Here is a 17,024-nt window from a genome sequence, read left to right as displayed (position 1 = left end):
TACTTATACCAACTTCAAGGCTCACAATAAGTCTGAGAAAAAGGAAATATTCAGAGAATTGACAATCTTACACTTTGTACATAAAAGTCTACATTTTTGGTCCATTGAACCTCCTATTGTGTAACTAGGTAATCACAGTCTTAACATTTTAAATTGCTACACCCTTAATCTCACAACCAGTGGTTATCAGATCTCTCCTCCTTGTACCTCTGCTCATGCCAGATATCCCTAAAATCATCGAGTCCACTTTTATTCTAGCTTTAGTATCATTATAAAATAAATCTTCACCAACTTCAAAAAGTGCTAGGGAGACCCATATTTCACAGAATTAGACAGAAAAGCCCAGTTATAAATAGTAAATTACTTATTACCAAAGTTTAAAATCAAACTGTCAAAGTTCTTTCAGAGACAAACCCAGTCTGACCATGGTGCATGAGCTTTGAGAGTACAACTAACCTTTTATAGACAAGGTCATACATTTAGAACAATGATTCACTATGGAGATCAGATCTAGGATCCAACCTGTGAATGGTCTTTTCCAGGTTTTAGTGTTTACACAGCTATAGAATTTGTCAAGTTGCTCTTTTAATAAGCCATCACCATAAAAGTCTCGAATCTTCTCCCATTTGCACATTTCACTGGTGCCTTTTTTTTTATTTGCTCCGTGACCATAATCTCCGTATCCTCTCTCAGCCTTTAAGTAAAATCTGCTCTGATGCAGACTTCCTAAGGTCCCAAGAAGGCTTCCACCTTTTAAGTCCATGACCCTTCCCAAGTCTTCCCTGACACAGCCCTCTACAGTTCTGCTGAAAACTTGCACCACCCTCACACCAGTATCTTAGATACCATCCTTTCCACCACGTTCACACCATTATCTTACATACCATCTTTTCCACCACCTTCACACCATTATCTTACATACCATTCCTTTCCACAGTTTTCACCGCCCAGGGGCAAAAGATTTTTAAATCGACAAATGTGAACTCAAAATTCTTAAGTTTAAGGAACCTTTTGGCTTGCTCGATCTTGTATTTGGATTTTTTCCACCTCAATGTAACTTTTCATCCACCCCCATTACTGATCATAAACTTGGGCTTTTCAACCATTTTCTATAACTGGTTGAGAGTCAGTGTAAAAAAGAATAACCAAAAGGCTGACCACAAAAGGTCCAAACCGAATGGGTGCATTTGATACCAGCTTTTTTGAAATAAAAAGCCTTTAGCTTGTTATCCAAGACTGCTGTTCAGTGGAGACTGAGGTTTTGCCCCATCCTCTCTGTAGTACAGTCTCAGACTAGATATATTTAAGTAGCAAGGGGTGTGAGGTTGAGGGCACTTGCTCCCCTGCACAGCATTTGTTTTGTAGATTATTCAGGATTCTGTGCATTGACCACGTAGTGAATCTTAGTGTTTATATTCATAATATCAAATGAAAAAAAAAAAAAAAAAAAAAAAAAAAAAAAAAGACTAAAGACTATTCTCCAGTTCTCTGAAATTTCTTACTCATAGTAATTCCCATATTGAGTGCTCAAAGCTAACCAAATTGGATTTGAACCTGTCCTACGGATACTCCTTTGATATTCAATCCAATGATTACAGCACTCTTGCTGCCCCTTCCTTAAATGTTTTCCCAATCTTCTGCTTGAACTGTTGCAGTTAATGTATTTTGCATGGACACCCCTCTGCAGCCCATTCTGTACTTCACAGTAACACAATTAAATTGCGAGCTGCCCAGGCGTAACCAGCAATGGGTACTGGATTTGATAATGTTACTAGAGTAGAAAACTTAATAAATTACAGATGCCTATGAAATACAGGGATTTTAAATACTGAAGTGGCTGATGAAAAACATGTCAAGTGAGCACCAAAGATAAATGATTACTATGCAGTACATATATTTTCAACTAATTTTTTTTTTTTTGTTAAAGAAAAGTATTTTAACAGCTTGATGGCCATGAGGACAGCCTTTCCCCATTACATTTACCTAAATGACTAGACTCAAATCAAGAAGTTTAATCAAAAAGGGGGGGGGGGTCTGGCATTTCCAAATTCCAGTTTACATGTCAAATGGACACATCTAAAAGCTTCACAAAACCCAGTTGAAGATTACACTTTGGGGAGGCCTCCCAGTAATACAAAATTAATGCTTAAAAAAATCCCTGTGTTAACTGACCCTATGTCTTTAAATCTTGGTAACTGGCAAGTGAATCTATCATGAACATTTTAACCCCCCCCCCCCCCAAACACACACACACTTCCAAACATTTTAAAGCAAATTAAAGAAAACTTTGGTTGTCTTCACTGTACACTAGATAGGGACAAAAAAAAGTCTTCAACAAAAACATGTGAATACACATGTAGAGTACAACCATATGCAAGCAAGGTAAACATAGGCATCACCATGTTAATGGTTTTGCATCACTGTCGACATAAGCAGTGAAAACAAAGTACAATTGGAAAAACCAAGAACTATGTTATTACCTTGTTACCCACTCAAGGAAGAAACAATTAGCCATGTGGCAAGGATAGTGCTGCCTAGTGATGAATTGATCCAAAACAGAGCAGGCAGCTGAGCAAGTATTCCAGATGCAACTTACTATGAAAGCCCTTGCAGGTGAACCATGGTAGTTAAAAGCAGTGTAAAAGCTGACTGGGGCCCAATTTCTACTGATTAAAAACAGCAACTATACAGAGACTGACCAGACTTCTATTGCGAAATTTAAGGATGTAGATTTTAGCCCTAAAAGCCAGAATTTGAAATAATTAAATCTGAAAGCAGGATCGCACAAAGACTTTGCAGTCTTACTCTGCTGCCGAGACATTGCAGCAATGTAAGCCATCTCCAACAGAACCAAGACGCTATCCTCCAAAAAAAGGAAGCCAATCTGTTGGTCCCCTGCCATAAACAAACTGTACAACAGAAGGAAGAAACTGTTGCAAAAAGTAAAATCCCATGAGTGGAGGAGCTCCCTGGTTAGCCTCAGTAAGAAGCTGAGATCCCTTTATAAGATCCTCCAAAGCTAGCTATGAAAACAAAATTGCCACTAATTCTAAGGATAACCACAAAGCATTCTATAGCTATGTCAGGAATCTCGATGGCAATACCCAGACCTGCTCGGAGTTACAGCACAAAGGCACGAAAATTACAGAACCAACTGATATTGCCAACATCCTGGCAGATATCAGTGCTAACTTTACCCCCCCCTTCACCCCCCCCCCCATCACCCCCTAAAGGGCCCATATCTATACAGGAAGAATGCAGAGTCCCTGTAATCACAACTACGCAGGTAAAAGCTGCACTCTCTAAAGCCAAAAACAACATCCATGGGACCGGACAACATCCCAGGCTGCGTTTTACACATTCTTCAGAACGAACTGGCTCCCCACTTAAGCACCATGTTCAATAATAGCCTTGCATCAGGCTTTGTGCTCACTGAATGACACACAGCAACAGTTATCCCACTCCACAAAGGGGGAGCCACCACTGATCCCGGGAACTATCGACCTATTAGCCTGACGAGCCTGGTCTGCAAGGCCATGGAACATATCATCATGGAACTCAAAGACATTGGTAACCTCCAAACTCTGGATCCCACCCAGTTTGGGTTTGTGAAAGGCAGATCATGCATCCTGAACCTAATAGATTTCTTTGAGGTAGTCAAAGCCGTAGATGAGGGTAAGGTAAGGTGGTTCACACAGCCTATCTTGACCTCGCCAAGACTTCGACACCATCCCCCATTCTGGAATTCTAGCTAAACTCACTAAGCTAGGTATAAATCCCCAAGTCACAAGATGGGTTGCCAACTGGCTCACTGACAGAACCCACACTGTAAACGTTGCAGACTAAATCTGACCTCAAAGCAGTGACAAGTGGAGTACCCACAGGGTTCCGTCATGGGACCTCTCCTGTTTGGTATCAACTTCCCTGAAGTACAGGCCAAACAGAAAGCCTCCAGCTAACAAAGTTCGCAGATGACTGCAAACTAGGAGACAGTCAAGTCCCCAAATGATGTGGACATCCTACAGAAAGGCCTCACTGAGACAGATGCCTGGTGTCAGAACCATGGCCTCAAGCTCAATGCCAAAAAGTGCAGGGTCATCCACTTTGGTAAAAACTTGGTACCCATGAACTACCACATAAGCAGCAATCTACTTAACACCGAATGTGTGATAAGAGACCTTGGGACCCAGGTGGACAGTATTCTCCTTTGATTGTCACAGTAGTCAGAAGTCCTTCTACGTGGCACATCTCATCAAAAAAGGGTTCTCATCCAGGAAAAAAAAAAAAAAAAAAAGAAGAAGAGGTCACTGTTCCCCTCTACTAGACACTCAGACCCATTATAGAGTACAACGGCCCTTTTGGAATGTACCTCAGAAGACAGCTGCAACAGCAGGAAAGGCCACAGAAGTACCTCAGAGGATTACTGGCCTCAAACACCCTACACTGACCGCCTCAAAAAAACTCCAGCTTCACTCCATAGCATATCTCCTATTCAGAGGTGATCTCTGCCTAACATATAAAGCTGTGTCAAACTCAGAGCTGTTGGAAATGCTACACCTAAAGAAATCCCAATCCCTCTGAGCTACATGCTCTAGGGACCTAAACCTTGTCACCACAATAAACAGGACATGCTGGAGGGATAGATTCCTGTCCCAGAGACTTCCCATACTCTGGAATAGGCTACCCATCTATGTCAAGCAAAGTTCATTAGCACTCCAAGAAAAATCTTGATTAGTGGATGGGAAATAGGAAATGCACCCCAGGGATCACCTGTCTCTGCTCGACAGTGGCACAGGAAAATACTTTCTTGGGTGGCGTAAGCCAGGGAACCTTGTTGGCTAGGCTTACGTAGGCCCTTGGGCCAATAACCTAGTACCTACTTATGAACCTATGAACACCCCCCTCGATAATTAAAGCCGGAGTGAACTGCCACTGATTGAGTAGCTTATAGTATTGTAAAGGGCAGGACTGGAAAGTCCTAAAACTCATGCTATGCTTGGAGAATAACTTCACCGCTGGTGTTGTAATGTTGGTACTCAATGGCCCAAGCCCACTTTGTTAAACGTCTAATACTTTGCCAGATATCCATAAGACATTTATACACACAGGCTGAAACACCCCTCTGAAAAGGTTAAATATGCAAAATGTTAAGCAGCAGCAAAATAGGGGAAGCTGCTATTAACTGAACTGGGGGCTTAGAGACTTTAGAGCAGTGAGGTGACCGCAATTAAAAGTAAAGGTATTGCCAAAATCTTTCCATTGATCCCTTGCAACAAAGCACTACATTCCTGAAAAGGTAATAGGCCCACCTAGCTCTCAAGTACAAGTCCTGTCAGAAAAGGATCCCTGTGTTAATAAACTGTTGCCAATGAATACAATTGTATTCTATCCAGTACAGAGGGTTGTCCTAGATTTTATCACAAATTCTATTCTACAAACAAGTGGCCCCTATTCTTTACAGTCAAAGAATCTTCAGATCAGCAATTTCCCTGCTCCCAGTGTCCCAAATCCTCTTTCTTCCATTCCGAGCTAAATGCTTACACAGCGAGATTCTGTAATCCCACAGGTAGAGATTCAGCTGGGATGTTCTAGCCTGCAGGGTTTGCAAAAGAGAAGATGCACTGGTGTATTTTGAGACCTGGAACCCCTACCCTGCCTTTCAGAACTGATCCCAACATCTTGAGAGATGCACATGGAGGCTGGCTGCCCCCTAAAAATGAGTTTTTGGAATCTATGGGTACTGGGGTTTATCTATATATGGGATGTAGGCACACATCTCAACTTGGTTAAAATTAATGTCTGAAAGATCCCATATATGTAGAAAATGGATCCCCAGATATATATGGAAGGTGGCTACCACAATATCCTTTTCTGTAAATAAATCCTTTTGGTGTGCCACTCCAAGAAGCAATAACTTACACTTATGACTATTGTTGGCTCAGATTACTAAAATAATCCAGAAAACTAATACCACTGAGAGGACTAGGTAATTAACCCATAAATTCCCCAGAAACCAGGAAGAGGAGTAAAAGCTAATTAACCTTAATGGCAGCCTATTGTTTGTGTTGCTGTAGATATGCAGACAGCACCTTAATTTGTGAGCACAAATAAGTGGGGAATAAGGTCAGCCCTAACAGGTACCCCTATGCAACTCCTTCATAACAACCTGGGCCAAGGGAGTATTATACAGGAGTTTTCATAAAAAAAAAAGGTGCACCTCAGATCCAGTAAGCTGCATAATCATACAAATGACCACACACCCCCTTTTTTCTAATGAGACAAAAGTCTTCTTGAAGTCTAGAAAATAGGCAGACATGGGAGTATTTTGTACTCTGAAAAAACTGGACATTAAGCCAAGCCAAAAATGCATCAACTCTGGTCCCTCCTTGCCCATCATAAAACCCTTGCTGTAAACGTTGGGCCACAGTAGGAAGTATTTCCAAGACAGAGTGTTAAGATTTTTGCAGAGATGTTGGTTTCGGTCTGCAGAAGAAATATCCTAAAGCAGACTGCAAATTCTGTAGTCATTCTGAACCCTCCAATACCTTCATTTCTATCCTAAGAGACGACCACACCAGTTTGGGTAAACCTCCAAAAAGGTAAACATAGCTGAATGGAAACAGTTAACCTGTATCTGAAGTGTATCCATTGCCAGTCATCAGGAATCCAATGTACCATCACATCTGCCAGAGTTAAAAACAGATTTCATTAGGCAAGCATAACACACCAAGATTTCTGCCAAGAAAATAATTTACCCTTGGGAACAGAAAGACTTCAATATTTGAAGTCTTCTAGTTGTCAGTTATATCTGCATACATTATTGTTTTTATTTTTCATGCTGAATGCATGTTTAGCTTTCTTATGTTCATTTGAATTCATACATATGACTCATGTTTGACAGTTTAATTCAAAAGAATGTTGTCAAACAAGATGCTTCTTGAGCCTTTAGGCAATTTGCTCGTTTATATCCATTTTTAATGCTTGCTTAAACTTTATTGCCTTCCTTATAATAGGAACTTTACAGATAGTGGTGCAGGGTACACAAACTTGACCAGAATTTTGAAAAAAGGGGGGGGGGATATGGGAATTACCAGAGGCTGAAAGTGCCTGTCTGACAGTGCAGTTCAGAGAAGTAAAGGATGAGGGATGAAATGTCATGACCAATTCACAAACAATGCCGAACTAAAGGACGATAGTTAACATTTTGGAGAAGTGTTTAGAAGGGTTGGGAAATAAAGATAAGAGGAACTGAAGTAAATCTGTACAGCTTGCATTTAGACAGTCAAAGCAATAATAAATTGCAGAGACAGACTTGCAAGTAAAATTAAATACAAATACTATTTTACAAAACATAGCAAGGCAAGCAAGGCAAGCAAGGAAGCAACACAGCATGTAAGGGAGGGTACTGGTGATGCCCACACATCCAACAGTCTGAGGTCTAATGCTTCCAGTGTTAAGGTAGTACCCTAACATCTTAAGACTACTGACATACCACAAACGCTATTTAATCTACTACCATCCCTGTATAATAAAAATGGGTTCTTATTTCTGGTTTACACCCAGCAAGCACAAAAAGGTGCTTAACTCCTCATTTCCTTTGGAGAGGGAGAGACAGAACTCAAAACACCAATACACTGGTCTCTGCCTGTAGTCTCACTATTCCACTCTACCTGGAGGCCATGATGCAACTCAGCTGTCCAGATTTTTCCACTTCACATTTTTGGCCTGATCCTCAAACTTTGTGGTTTTCTGGCACATAATTGAAGACTGGACCATTTCAGACTTCATAACCCTCAGAATAGGCATAGTAATACAAAACCCTATTATTCTAGCAAGTTTCTAAGAACAATATTTAAAATATACCACCCCCATTTCTGCCCATTAACCCTCAAAAATGGGACAACAATCTCAAACTAGCAACTATGCCAAAATCCAATTTACCATGGTGATGCAGTGTACAAAGTACACATTTTAAACTTTTTGCATCTGTCTCTTGCAAATCCCCCAGGTCAGTTTAAATCCTCTAATGTTCTATCTGGAACAGAAGGAACTAAACCCACAGCCAAGTCCCCCAAATGCTTCTACTGACCATCAGATATGACCACAAAACTTGCTATTCTTGTTAGCAAGTGGATTCCTCTTATTCCACCAAAATTTTTCATCATAAGCTTACCCCCACTAAACATGCCTCAGTATAAGGCATCCTACAATAGCTGGAAAGCTTCCCCCACTTTTTTAAACTCTTCCAAATTAATGCCACTAAGAGGTGTAGACTTGGTATTTTTCACAAAAATTCTCCAATATCTTTTTTGTCCTCCCTCCTAACAGTTAAACACCAAACTGTAGCTTAGATGCACATAATTTTCATTTTGGATACAACTATAAAATTATGTAAACAAGTTGCTCAAAAAAAAAAAAAAAAAAAAAACACACACCAGACGCACTTGGCTTGTCTTAGGAAAATTAAGTTTAATACTTTACACACCCTCCACTGTACTTGGCCTATGTAATATCTAGAAGATAGACCTTTCCACTACCATGAGCGAGCTATCCTAATAGACAATGTACACAGTTAGGAAATGTGGAAATGTTTAGGTAGTGAACATATTAAGCACAAAATGGGGCAGGGTTTTTCGGAAATGTAACCAAACTGCAAAGTGGCAACACTTGTCTATATGTTGCAGTTACAACTACAACACTTAACAGCATAGGTGCAGTATCTCTCAAAGCTGAATTTTACAGAATATCGCTGTCAGCAAGTCATGGGGTAGTCTCTTCCCCAAATGTGGAAAGCACCAGCCAAAAATCCAGGGAAATAGTCACTGACAAGAGTTTCAACAGCAAGACTTCCCTACTAAAGGGTCTTCTAGAATACCTAAAGTTCAACACACGTTCTCTGCTACCAGGACTTCCACTAGTAAATGGTGGGAGCCACAAGGGCGGGAGACTTAAACCTTGACACGGCTATTAATAGGACGTGCTGGAGGGATAGATTCATCACCCAAAGACTCCCTATGCTGTGGAACAAAATCCCGGTACATGTGAGGCAGAGCACCTCGCTGGCCTTGTTCAAGAGAAATCTTGACCAATGGATGGGAGATCGCAGATATACCCCAGGGATTACCTCAGTGTCACTGCTCGACAGAGGCACAGAAAAATAATGGGTATAGTTCCCCATACTAAAGGGGTGGCCTAAGCCACAAAACGATGGGCTAGGCTTGTAAATGCCCTCGGGCAGATAGCCTAGTATGAACCTATGAACCTATGAACCTATATCTTCTGTACTCATCTCAGACAGGTCTGGCTTCAGATTAATGCAGCTTCACACACAAGAGTCAAGACTGGTTTCACCCAAGCAGCTAGCACCTTGAAGTGATCCAGACCTTAAAAAGTCCTATTGCTCTTAACCCAAATATTCAATTCTCCACTCACCATCACTGGCTCATCCGTAACTTTTACCCCATTTTTGCCCGTTTGGCACTCATCCAGTGGAACCACTATACAGTTACATTTGTTTTCCACTATATACCTTAGCTGTTGTCATTTGCATTATGGAGCTTTCCTCCCTAGCCCTTCACTGGAAATGGGACCTAATCAGATAATCTTGATCATCAGATCAGGAAAGTCAAGTTCATAAAACAAATACAAAGGCAAAGCTAAGACAAAAAAATTAAATGTTTTGCTAAATGTAGGCTGCTATAATGCCAAGTTACAGCCAAGGTAGGCAGAATGTTCAGTGTCTAGTACTAATGCTTCACAGCACTTTGTTCTGTAGTGCAGTACTTAATTGGGGGACGGGGGAGAGAACGCAATAGAGACAGTCTATAAAGTTTGCTTATCCTTCTCAAGTCCTTTGCCAGTTGGTCCAGTTTACTCCCACATCCCAAAGGTGTGCAGTAGGTGAAATGGTAATCTACAAAACAGAGATGTGTGAGTGAATGACTGGCATCCTATCCAGTATTAGGATAGTTGCTTTGTACCTACTGAATATCATGATAGATACTGGACCCCAGCAACTACTGAATACCATGACAGATACTGGACCCCAGCAACAACAAATTAAGTAAATGGAGAATTAAAGCCCTTGCTGCATTTGATTCAAGATTACTAGTAAAGAGAAAAGGTGGTAGAAATGCCTGCAACTGGCAATAGAACTGCCCCGAGTGCTACATACAAGAGTCCAAGTTCTAAACCACATCTTGAAACATGCTCATTTCCCTTTTCTAAGCACAGATCAAGCATTTCTGAAAGTCTTTTACCGATCCATGGTTATGTTTCAACAAGTACTCCAGAATTATGTAAATTTGCAAAACTTCCAGAGAAAGCCAGATTTCTTGAAATTGAAAAAACTAATTATTCAGAATGTGCCCAAGAATTTGCATACTCAAAAGCAATTTTATTTCTGCACAGATGACTGACCTGCAAAAAAAATTAATCAACAAAACACAATCACAAGATTACCGGTTTGCTTCTTCCTGTAATCTCAGGCGTCTCTCTTCCATTTTTCTCTGCAACTTTAATGTTTCAAGTCAAGGAATCACACTGAAATGATGCAAAGAAAAAAGAATAGTTCTACTCAACTATTTTCAGACTACCTCAAGGACCAAAGTATTCTATTCTACTGTCAAGTTTTTAACCTCATACTCTTTCACATCTTACAAAACTGTTTTACTGAAAGCCCTCAAACAAAAACAAAACACACCCCAACAACCCCCTAAAACCTATTAGCACACAAAACTATGTACATGAAGTACTGAAGTTGTACCTTCCTAACAGAAGGAAATGTTCCAAACAAATAGCCACACATGGCCTTGAGAGAGCATGGATAACCTTTCTTGTAGGTTAAGACGCATGTTACAGCCAGCTTGGCTTTGTCTTATCTTTGTAGTTCTCTCAGAAGACACAAATGCTTTCAGAAAACATTTTGTTCAAGCCATTTCTGTATCAGATTGTCTGCTAGAGATGAGCCAGACAGATCTGCCAAGCATACCTTTGTTTACTAGAAGGAAGCCTTATAATATTCAGTATTTTCCATTTACTTGCTTTCTCTTAAAACTTGTTACCAGATTAAGCCAGTCATTCCCCTATGCAAGAATGAGAAAAAAAATCATTTACATTGCAGTGCCTATATTTCTTAAAACTGAACAAGGAGAAAGGAAGAAAAAAAAAAGGAGCACCTGTTTATATTAGGATCCCCATTACACAAACTGAGAAAACATTACTTTATAACATGCAAAGAAAAGTCATGCACTATTAAAATAGTAGAATAACACAAGTATGAGGACCACCACGATTATGCAGCAAAACAGTTCTTCTTTATTAGGTACAAGAAAGATGAGCGCTTTCACGTACAACTGTACGCTTCTTCAGATCTACTTTATCGTAACTAAAACAGTTCTTTATATAGTGCATTTAATTGATAAATTACATTAATTACTCAATTAATATGGTAATTACAAAACCAAAAACAACCAACAGCTGTTACTTCAAGTAAAGTTTCCAATGCAGTTTCTTCTTGCAGGCCTTATACATAAATCTATACAATTTTATTCAAAAACATCGTTTAAAAGGAACAAATATACATATAGCTGCTATCCGGACATTTGTGTTACACACATATATCTGAAGCAATTAGCGTATTTAGAAACGCTGAAGATTTTAGCCTTAGATTCGCCTCATAAAATAAAATAAAAGGAGGTCCTGATTTGACTGCATAGTCTCACACTTACAGTCTCTCTGATTTTTTTATTAGAGTTTTCTTTAGAGTTTTCTTTAGAGTTTTCTTTAGAGTTTTCTTTAGAGTTTTCTTTAGAGTTTTCTTTAGAGTTTTCTTTAGAGTTTTCTTTAGAGTTTTCTTTAGAGTTTTCTTTAGAGTTTTCTTTAGAGTTTTCTTTAGAGTTTTCTTTAGAGTTTTCTTTAGAGTTTTCTTTAGAGTTTTCTTTAGAGTTTTCTTTAGAGTTTTCTTTAGAGTTTTCTTTAGAGTTTTCTTTAGAGTTTTCTTTAGAGTTTTCTTTAGAGTTTTCTTTAGAGTTTTCTTTAGAGTTTTCTTTAGAGTTTTCTTTAGAGTTTTCTTTAGAGTTTTCTTTAGACATACATATTATTTTACTGTTTTATTTTATTGTAGTCCCCAAACATAGAACACATTTTTGGTTTACAATTTAACCTTAGAAAAGAGCACTGAGAAGGTTTGTACAAGCAGACATCTTTCAACTGTTCATATATGAAGTGAAATTTAAACTATATATGTTGCATACATTATGTCTATATACCTTCCTTTCGCCATAATGTCTTATTTTCTTTTAATGTCTTGTTTCCTCGCAGTCCATTCAACTGAGGTGTTTTGTCAGTGACGTTATTGTGAGGATTTGTAGATCTTCATATATGTCTTTGTGTATATATTTTTATACACATATATTTTTGTTTTTATACTTATATTTTTGTTTTTATTTATAGAGTGAGCTTTCATGATTTTTCGTTCTTCAGAAACTGCATTGGAAACTTTACTTGAAGTAACAGCTGTTGGTTGTTTTTGGTTTTGTAATTACCATATTAATTGAGTAATTAATGTAATTTATCAATTAAATGCACTATATAAAGAACTGTTTTAGTTACGATAAAGTAGATCTGAAGAAGCGTACAGTTGTACGTGAAAGCGCTCATCTTTCTTGTACCTAATAAAGAAGAACTGTTTTGCTGCATAATCGTGGTGGTCCTCATACTTGTGTTATTCTACGGATTTCTCCTGCTCTTTGACTTAGTGGTGAGGACCTTTGGAGGTTTTGTTGGGATTGTGTCATATACTATTAAAATAGTACTATTAAGAACAAATGTTTCTTAGCCTTTTCCCTCATCTTCTCTCTCCAGAGTACATTTCCAAACATTAATGGCATGAAGTAGGCATATGCTTTAGAGTCCCGTACAAGTTTAAATACATTTCCAGATTCTCTTGGTCTATTATTCCTGTTCACCTCCATCTCCCAAATCCTGTGTCTGCTTCATTTCCAATGTTCTCTCAACTCTTCGTCAACTCTGTGTTATTTTCCTTCTTTCAAGCATTTTCTGTTGAAACACTGGAAAAGGTTTCACTGGCAGTGTCTGTGGTCTTTACTACCAAAACAAGAAGCAGAATTTGTTTCACAGCTCAGTTTTTGCTGGACAAACTTGTATTTCTTCATTAGCATTATGTAGTCAAAAATGATGTCACTCCGGGGAAAAACATTTTGAAGATAGCTGGGAACAGCAGTTCTCATGACTGCTTTTGAAATTCCATAAAGAATGGAATACATTTATTCCACTTCTGTCTGGTGTACAGTAAGTAGTCAGTCATTCTCCACAAACACTGTTTCCCACTTTTAGTACTTTGCTCTTCTGCCACAGGTTTGTCAGAATCAACTCCTTCTGCTGGTAAGATTGCATCTTTACTATTAAAGGTCTACTTTATTTTCTCATAGCCAGATTTGGAGCATACACGCGATGTGCTCTTTCAAGTAACAATTCCTGCTGTGGAATACCAGTCCAGTTGCCTATTTGTGCTTTCATAAAATTAATGCAGTCTGTTCCTTCCAGCTTTTCTGATGCAGCAGAAAATTTCAGATTTTCCCTACATGCTCTGTCCTCTAATTCTATTTTTAGAAATCTCTTCTTGTGCAGTCTCAATTCAGCTAGCCTTTCCTTAAAGCTGCAAAACTCAGAGGTCGAAATTATCACCTTACCCGAATACCTGTTCAAGGCTTCATTTTTTCCAACCTTTTATTGTTTGAGGTAATATATACTCCAGTGTTTCATTTTGGTCCGGACAGGGTGCAGTTGCCTTTAGGTTACTGTAAGTAATGTCTGGAGCTTGCACTGCTTTTTGCTGAACAGCTGTAGTACTTTTCCCAGTCATTTTTTTTAAACCTTTTGTAGCCAATTTTCCTTCAGGTGGTCTTTCTTTTTCTTTGGCATCCAGGCAGCACACTTACTAGCAAGTTACTGAAATTTACTCAGAAATCCAGGTCCGACTTCTTTCTCTGCTGAGTTTGCTTGCTTTCACACTGGGAAAGCTGAAATTAAGCTGTTATTCAGTGTACAACCATCTTGGAAATGCACATCATACCGATCTGACAGAATTTAGAACTTCTTAGCCATTTTAAACCCTTACCTGTAACATCATGAGCTGTCTCATGCTACCTTAATTTCTCTAGATCTTCTTTTGCCCAAGCCTATCCTACCAAATGCTACTAAACCCAACACTAGTCAGCCTCCTGCCCCTACACCAACCATTTCCTTTGTCAGCACCTAACTACACTATTGCATTTCTATATTTTGTTGCTAACTGGTACAGCCCTATTCTTATACATGTTGGAGATTGGGACAAGGGCAATCCTAAACTTCTCACATACAACTGAATCAATAGTCAAATTCTGTAGCCACAGGTTGTAATGGACTTCAATTAGCTCCTGGGGAGGACTTTGTATACATTCTGGGTCAACTTTTTAACAGCAGAGTGTGTCAGCCTGGACACAAAATGCATTCCTCCATCTGATTAATGGCTCTATGGATTGTGTGGGTTGGTGTCTGAAAGGGGTTTTATGGAGACTAAATGCAATCTACATTTACAAAGTCAAGCCTTCTGTACTGCACCTCACCTGCTGTTTAGTGAGTGTGTGCATGTATGCTCGTAACAATTTACAGTACCAGATGGAGTCAGTGATCCACTTTTCTAAATTTACTTTCAGGATTATGTGCTATATAAATATTAAATTCACTGTTTACCTCCCCCACAGCTGACTAGGGATCACCAACCTGTTTCACATTTGCTGCTAGTGAGCTGGATGATGCTGAAAAAGCATTATACTGCTGCCAGCAAGTCTCTAAACAATGCCATCCCACTCAGCCTTGAAAGCTTCACAATGGCTGTCATCAGGGCTGCATGCACATCAGGACAAAGTAGACTACTCCTTGGCAGCACGTAGCTCACCAAGCTCAATGCTGTTACAGCAGTGTGCCTGGGCTGCATCCCTCTCCCAGGACACAAGAGCCATTACTGGCCATTCACTCCCATCCTGGTCCCTCCAGCATCCATGCCACTTCCCATCCTTGTCCCTCCAGCATCCATGTCACTTCTCAAACACTGATCTGGAGCACAGTAACTTTGAACCACAAGGCCAAATAAAAGATACAATATCAATATTAACCAACTTTTTTGAAGGTTTTAAAATTATTTTAAATTGGGAAGCATGAATGCAAAAATGTTTCTTATATGATGCTTACTGCAGCATAAATCAGAATTATGTGCAACCGTTACCAATTATCACTCTTTGGAAGCAGTTAATTCCTGCATTAACATTCTGGCTAAAGATGCTCAAACCTGCTAAGTTTGACAATTCCAGAAAGCAAAGAGAAGGCTTACACTTCAAAGGCTAAGGCATGCCTCTGCTGACAAATTGTCAAGTCTTGTTAGTTCAGGACAATATTCACTGAATGTTTGCAAAACTTGTAAACTGTAAAATGCACATAAAATACACTGATCCTAAGCCTAGGTCACTTGCGGGAGTGAAGGGCTAATATCCTATATGTCGCAGGTGGAAGGGCACATGGTTGGAATCCTTTTAGACTGGCAGTTGGAGCATAGAGTTAAGGCTGTGAGCTGTAGCTCCCGTGGTATAGGGTATGATCCCTCAGCTCTTGTATGCTTACTGTGTAGCTTTGACAGTCACTTGAACAGTGCTTAGGGCAAACTGGGAATTTGGACTGCAAGCTTAACTACTTAATGTGAACAAGCAGACACCACTGCCATGGACACGAATGCATAACACCTTCACAAATTGGTCACTAATCAATTCAGTGTATTGTAGGAAGCACTGCAACAAAAACTCAAAATTGTAACGGTTAACTTAGTATTCATGGATTACCCTGTGGAAGAGAAACTCACTTAAGACCCCCTGGCAACTATGCAGCACATCTTTTAGCAGTGGAAAAAGACAGAAAAGGGGATAGAAGATATCCCTATCAAATGCAGTTTTGCTTCAAAACCATTAAATGATTAACATTTCAGTGAATTAGTAACTGTAGGAGGTAGCCTCAAAAAATATCTTGCCTACACAAAGGACATTTTGCTTACTAGTAGCTTATTGACTCCCAAAGAAGTTCAAGCCCCTAGTTAACTTTGAAGGCTTTGTAAACGCACTTAACCTACTGTCAAGATGCACAGAACAACAGTGTGCATTTCCTTAGGCACAATACAAACAAACATTTTTGGTCTTGAATATTTGTTTCCTTAAAAAGAAGGAAAAAAAAAAACCTACCTGCACTAAAATTAACATTTAGTGTCATTCAGGGTCTTCACTTCAATTATCTTCCCTAGTCATTTCACTTATTCAGATCTTAAACTGGTTTTGGAATCTCTCCGTTTGCATGACTGAAGTTAGACACTTGCCAAAAACCTTAAAGGCAATGCAGAGAGCCAATACAAAACACATTAATTCCTTAGGACATAGCCAACATGTTATCAGACAAATTCAACTCCAACTTTTCTCCCATATCTCCCTCTAAGTTCCCTCAAGTACAACCACACCAGCTCCTATGATTACCTCAGAGTAGGACTGAAATTCTGCTGTGTGTTAATCACAAACAAGTTTTAAATCCATCTCGCTGAGACAGTTGTACATACTAAGAGATAATGTTACACTACTCCAAGAGATAGCGTTTGGATACATTTTTTTCTGACTGAAGCAACTAACAATCCCAAATAAACAGCAAAGCTGCTATTCCCTTGTAGTACCCAATTTTCATGACACCTTTATACATATGGGGAAGTTTGGCAATTTAGAATCCACTATGGAACCCAATACCATTTTTTCCACTGCAGCTTTTTATTCTGAGCTACTTTAGTGCAAAACACCAAGTGCTTATTATACAAAATGATCACAGGGGATCTCATGCTAGCATGATTGTTTTGCTACTTTGTCATCTGTTCTCAGCATCCATAAGTCCCCCAATACAAGGGATGCTATGTAATTTAGTCTTTCCTCCCAAGTTTATTA

General features: G+C 39.3%; 1 protein-coding gene across 1 annotated transcript in view; it reads right to left on the bottom strand.

Annotated features, from left to right (window-relative positions):
* The window catches only part of VPS9D1 (VPS9 domain containing 1), a 1,026,884-nt gene that overhangs the window by 442,613 nt on the left and 567,247 nt on the right, over positions 1-17,024 (bottom strand). Inside the window, exon 7 of the mRNA XM_044081855.1 lies at positions 10,462-10,514. Coding sequence (XP_043937790.1) covers positions 10,462-10,514 — 53 coding nt within the window. The remainder of the gene's footprint in view (positions 1-10,461; positions 10,515-17,024) is intronic.

Source organism: Protopterus annectens, chromosome 8.part1 (assembly GCF_019279795.1).
Source record: "Protopterus annectens isolate FY-2018-M chromosome 8.part1, PAN1.0, whole genome shotgun sequence".
In the NCBI taxonomy this organism is placed as follows: Eukaryota; Metazoa; Chordata; order Ceratodontiformes; family Protopteridae; genus Protopterus; species Protopterus annectens.
This window is presented reverse-complemented; position numbering and strand designations above follow the sequence as displayed.